The sequence below is a fragment of the Bubalus kerabau genome, chromosome 1 (genome assembly GCF_029407905.1).
Source record: "Bubalus kerabau isolate K-KA32 ecotype Philippines breed swamp buffalo chromosome 1, PCC_UOA_SB_1v2, whole genome shotgun sequence".
Lineage (NCBI taxonomy): Eukaryota > Metazoa > Chordata > Mammalia > Artiodactyla > Bovidae > Bubalus > Bubalus kerabau.
This window is the reverse complement of record NC_073624.1, coordinates 210,925,236-210,931,604: the sequence shown is the minus strand read 5'-3', so window position 1 is coordinate 210,931,604 and position 6,369 is coordinate 210,925,236. Positions and strand designations below refer to the sequence as shown.

Sequence of the window (6,369 nt, the reverse complement as noted above, 5' to 3'; positions counted from 1 at the left end):
CTCTTCGGCGCTCAGCCTTCTTCACAGTCCAACTCTCACATCCATACATGACCAAAGGAAAAACCATAGCCTTGACTAGACGGAACTTTGTTGGCAAAGTAATGTCTCTGCTTTTGAATATGCTATCTAGGTTGGTCATAACTTTCCTTCCAAGGAGTAAGCATCTTTTAATTTCATGGCTGCAGTCACCATCTGCAGTGATTTTGGAGCCCAAAATAATAAAGTCTGACACTGTTTCCACTGTTTCCCCATCTATTTCCCATGAAGTGGTGGGACCGGGTGCCACGATCTTCGTTTTCTGAATGTTGAGCTTTAAGCCAACTTTTTCACTCTCCTCTTTCACTTTCATCAAGAGGCTTTTGAGTTCCTCTTCACTTTCTGCCATAAGGGTGGTGTCATCTGCATATCTGAGGTTATTAATATTTCTCCCAGCAATCTTGATTCCAGCTTGTGTTTCTTCCAGTCCAGCGTTTCTCATGATGTACTGTGCATAGAAGTTAAATAAGCAGGGTGACAATATACAGCCTTGACGAACTCCTTTTCCTATTTGGAATCAGTCTGTTTTTCCATGTCCAGTTCTAACTGTTGCTTCCTGACCTGTATACAAATTTCTCAAGAGGCAGATCAGGTGGTCTGGTATTCCCATCTCTTTCAGAATTTTCCACAGTTTATTGTGATCCACACAGTCAAAGGCTTTGGCATAGTCAATAAAGCAGAAATAGATGTTTTTCTGGAACTCTCTTGCTTTTTCTATGATCCAGCGATAAAGGACAGAAATGAGCTAATCAGGTACCCTGTAATCCTCAACCCTAATGTTGCTTTTAAAAGCTCTTGCCTAAAATCCATCAGGGAGTTGTTTTTTTTGTTTTTCTTTTGAGCACTAGTTGTCCACTGTTCTTACTTGATGCCCTTCAGTAAATGCTGTACTTTCCTTCACCACAACTTGGTGTCAGTAGATTGGCTTGTTGCACAGTGCACAAGTAGATATGAGTTAGTTTGGTAACATTTATAACACTCTGGCATTATTCATGCATGGATGTTTCAGCAGTTTCATCTTTTTGACAGAAGTATGGCTGATGTACTTTTTGACATAACTGGCAGTGGTGGTTGCTGCAAGCATTATCTATATTATCCGTGGCAAAACCCCATACACTCCTGAGCAGACATGGAGGATTTAGACTGTCAGAATTCTTCCCTTGTCATAAAATGGGTCCCTAGACATCTTGCCAAAACCCTCTTAAAGGCCTCAGCCACATCCCTGTTTCTCAAACTGTAAATGAGAGGGTTTAACAAGGGGGTGATGATAGTGTAAAAGACAGAAAAGACCTTGTCTTTAGTTGGAGTGTGGTATGATTGGGGAAGCATATATGTGTACAGGGCAGCCCCATAGAATAAGATCACCACCATCATGTGTGAGGAGCAGGTGGCAAAAGCCTTCTTCTTCCCTTCTGCTGACTTCATCTGGTGCACTGTGATGAGCACTCCAGCGTAGGAAGCAATCACTACAGAGAAGGGGATCAGCAGCATCATGACACAGCAAATATACATCACCATTTCATAGGCAGCTTTGTCACCACAGGCCAGCCTCAGCATGGTGGGTGCCTCACAGAAGAAGTGGTTGATCTTGTGTGAAGCACAGAATGGTAGAGTCATTGTGATAGGGGTGAGGAGGAAGCTATCCAAAGCACCACCAAACCAAGAGCTGGCCAAGATCATCCAACAGACCCGATGGCTCATGAGGACAGGATAGCGGAGAGGGTTGCAGATGGCCATGTAGCGGTCATATGCCATGAGTCCCAGCAGGAAAAATTCGGCCCCTACAAAGCCCATATAGAGAAAGTATTGGGCTGTACAGGCAATAAAGGATATGGTCCCCTCACCCTCAAGGTAATCGGCCAGCATCTTGGGCACAATGGTGGAGATGTACATAATGTCAATGAAGGAGAGGTGGCTGAGCAGGAAGTACATGGGGGTATGGAGGTGAGGGTCTATGTAGATCAGGAAGATCATGACCCCATTAACTATTATGGCCATGAAGAAGATGGCACAAATGATGCTGAAAAGGAAGCCAGAGGCTTTGTTGTTAGTGAAGAGCCCTGTAAGGGTGAAGTCACTGGAAAAGGTCTTATTATTTCCATTCATGGTTTTGAGTTGGACCTGGAGGCATAAGAAGAGAAATATGGGGTCAATGAAAATTGCAGTAGATAAGATGAACCATTAAAAATGTCTATGTAAGTATGATTAAATTAAAATTATTTATACACTAATTTCAATTGTTTTATGTAGGGCAGATTTGTGGTTTATTCTGTCTTGGAAATTTCTTCTTGTTGAAGAGCAATTTTAATGTTAGGTACCATGGCATGAAGACAAATGGTCATTTGGAAATTTATCCTTGATTTAAAGGAGTTTGTTATTTTAGAATATGGGCTATAGATAAGATCTTCTCCTGGAGTTGGCGCCACTTGTTTGAAATATGGATACAACTGAAAAACAATTGAGTCAATTGATTCAGTTCAAATAAACATACAGTTCAGTAAGAGGTTTCATTGATATGAGAATTTTTGTGACAACTTTAAAGCCAATCAGTGTCATCAAAAAACAACCATTAAGTTGTGGCTATGACTGTAGATTTTGAAGTATTGAGTTGGATCACAGCATTGTTCATGTGACCATTGAATGACAGTCATTTGCTTTTTCATTCATTTGTTGATTCCTCAGCCACTCATATGCCAACCTTTATTCATGGAGAATAACTTTTGCAGTGTTCTAAGCTCTAGAGAAATTGTTGTAAACAAAAGAGGAATGTCTCATATGACTTATGGCTCTAATTGTGACAGACAGTAAACCAAAGGAAAATGATGGTGCTAGATAATGAGAAATGCTTCATTAACATGGATAAAATAGGATAACAAATGAGAGTAGACAGGTGAAGATTTGAGGGAAAGTTGTTCCTGCAGAATAAATAGCAAATTTAAGAGTCCTAAAGCAGAAAGGAGTTTGTTATGTTCAGGACAGTTCATGCAGAGCATTGCATCATGAATGAGTGGGGTAGTAAGGTGTTTGAAGTAAGATTCTTAAGATGTTTGGACCAAGGTAAAGAGGTCAACAATAAACTGGAAAATTCTGAAAGAGATGGGAATACCAGACCACCTGACCTGCCTCTTGAGAAACCTATATGCAGGTCAGGAAGCAACAGTTAGAACTGGACATGGAACAAAAGATTGGTTCCAAATAGGAAAAGGAGTACATCAAGGCTGTACATTGTCACCCTGCTTATCTAACTTCTATGCAGAGTACATCATGAGAAACGCTGGGCTGGAAGAAGCACAAGCTGGAATCAAGATTGCCTGGAGAAATATCAACCACCTCAGATATGCAGATGACACCACCCTTATGGCAGAAAGTGAAGAGGAACTAAAAAGCCTTTTGATGAAAGTGAAAGTGAAGAGTGAAAAAGCTGGCTTAAAGCTCAACATTCAGAAAACAGAGATCATGGCATCTGGTCCCATCACTTCATGGGAAATAGATGGGGAAACAGTGGAAACAGTGTCAGACTTTATTATTTTGGGCTCCAAAATCACTGCAGATGGTGATTGCAGCCATGAAATTAAAAGACATTTACTCCTTGGAAGGAAATTTATGACCAACATAGATAGCATATTCAAAAGCAGAGACATTACTTTGCCAACAAAGGTCCGTCTAGTCAAGGCTATGGTTTTTCCTTTGGTCATGTATGGATGTGAGAGTTGGACTGTGAAGAAAGCTGAGCGCCGAAGAATTGATGCTTTTGAACTGTGGTGTTGGAGAAGACTCTTGAGAGTCCCTTGGACAGCAAGGAGATCCAACCAGTCCATTCTGAAGGAGATCAGCCCTGGGATTTCTTTGGAAGGAATGATGCTAAAGCTGAAACTCCAGTACTTTGGCCACCTCATGAGAAGAGTTGACTCATTGGAAAAGACTCTGATGCTGGGAGGGATTGGGAGCAGGAGGAGAAGGGGACGACAGAGGATGAGATGGCTGGATGGCATCAGCAACTCGATGAACATGAGTCTGAGTGAACTCTGGGAGTTGGTGATGGACAGGGAGGCCTGGTGGGCTGTGATTCATGGGGTCACAAAGAGTCGGACATGACTGAGTGACTGAACTGAACTGACTGAAAGAGGTCAAAAGCTTTTTCTAAATATCTGTAGAACTGAGATGCCATTTCCACTTGTAATCATTTGTATAACATTTAAACATATGTTTATTCTGATTATTTTTGTTTGTTTCCCTTTTGTGCAGTTGAGCCTGTTATTTTTTCCCCCTTGATTCTGCAATTTTGTGGACCTTGAAGGCTTTACTAGAGGAGAATCTCCATCCAAGTTAGTTTGGGGCAGTCCGGATTATGTCTTCTGTCTCTGCGTCCCCTCTAGTTGAGCATGTATCCTGACTCCTTTCACTATCAAAAGCATTCTGATTTGGTCAGTCATATTGCTTAGAGATGATACCTGAAAGAAGTGTCTGAAGAACCATGCAGAGCAGAGCACAAGTAAAGGAAATCCCCAGCAAAAGGAAATCCACACTCTGGGTGGTACATTTATGTACTGAATATATAATGAGGAGAAGAGAATTCTTTAAAAAAAAATTCCTCATTAGATTTACCATACTTCAAACATCAAATATAATTTTTGAAATATTTGGACATAATATTAAGCCCTGTGCAATGTTATGCTACAAAAAAGGGCAAATGATGTGACCATAAATGGACAGTCTTACAGTCAGTTTTCTCACCTAGGAATGATATTTTGGAGTAAGAGGTCTCTATGATTCCTTAATCTATGATTAAGGGTGATCCTTTCTTAACCATACAAGGTGTTTTCCTCTGTTTCTTCATCTGCTTCTGTAGTGAAAGAAACAAGACAGTTTTCAAGGACTACATCACTTAGTACAATCAGTTTCTTAGTTTGGTAACTAGAAAGTGTTATGTGCTTAATAAAAGCTATTGTCAATACTATTAGATACATACATACTGTCAATAATATATAAATCCAAAAGGAAGATATTCTGAAATATGCTAATAGAAATATACACTAATATATATCTCAATATTATATAGATGAAAGAAAGTTGAGAAATAAGAATAGAAAAGAAACTACAAACTATTACTTATAGTGAACACTGAATTCACCTTAAATAAACATGTTTAAAAAGAATGTAAATATGATTGAAAACTTGAATAGAATTCAAAATGATGCTTAACATCAAAGTAATATTACAAGGTCTGAAAGTATTATGCAAAAAATATATATAAAACATACTTAATTTACATAGAATAAAATTATGAAGTACCAAAAAGTAGCTTGCATTCATTCACTCATTCAAATATTTATTGTGAACTACTGATCTAAGAGCTGATAATACATCAGCAGTGCTCCCTCTCCTTTGGAACATATATTCAAGTTGAAGGAGCCATTGATAAATAAATAAATATAAAATTATCAAGAGTCCAGCACTTTTTCCTTCAGTAAATGAGCCAGAGATGATAGATTTTCTCTCATGATTGGCACAAAAAAGAGAACTATAAGGATAAGAACATTTCTGAAAAGCACTAACAGAATCAGTACTAGCATTAAATCAAAGGAATATGTGTGTGTTCTAAAACACTGAAAATTATGAAATAAAAACACATAATATAAAAGCGCAGGAGGTAAAGGCATATACCAAGATAGGATAGAAAACAGTTATTTTAATAACAACATCATGGGGGATAAACACTTTTAAAGAGGAGTTTCACTCTCACTAAGAAAACAAATCAGAAAAAGTTAAAAACAAAAGAATGATAGACTTAATAGATGCAAAAAAGAAGTGACAAGTATACAGAGACATCATACTGAATGAAGCAAATCAGACAGATAAAGATGGATATCATATGATACTGTTTATATGTGGCACCTATATAAAGGGAATAAATGAATTTATCTGTGAAATGAAAATAGAGTTATAGATACAGAAAACAAACTTATGGCTATCAGGAGGTAAGTAGGAAGGATAAACTGGGAGACTGGGATTGACATATATTTACTACTATATATAAATAGATAACTATTAAAAACCTGCTGAATAGTAAAGGGAACTCTATTCTACACTCTGTAATAGTCTATGTGGGGAAAAAATCTGGGAAAAAGAAAGTGGACATATGTATTTGTATAACTGATTCACTTTGCTGTACACCTGAAACTAACATGATGTTGACCCTGTAAATCAATTATACACTGAAAAAGACATAGAGTGACTTAGATGGAGAATATACTAAAGACAAGTTTAGTAAGTACAATTGGCCATCATGTGGTTAATTATTCTTAAGTAAAAATAAAAGGACAAAGGCTCTAA

General features: G+C 38.1%; 1 protein-coding gene across 1 annotated transcript; it reads right to left on the bottom strand.

Annotated features, from left to right (window-relative positions):
* Positions 1-1,182: 1,182 nt before the first annotated feature.
* On the bottom strand, positions 1,183-4,881 carry LOC129628271 (olfactory receptor 2T6). Its single transcript, XM_055547713.1, has 2 exons — positions 4,771-4,881; positions 1,183-2,157 (listed from the first exon to the last, which is right to left on the bottom strand). Exon 2 carries the CDS (start codon positions 2,140-2,142, stop codon positions 1,183-1,185), a length of 960 nt encoding a protein of 319 aa, XP_055403688.1. The 5' UTR covers positions 2,143-2,157; positions 4,771-4,881.
* Between the last annotated feature and the right edge of the window lie 1,488 nt (positions 4,882-6,369).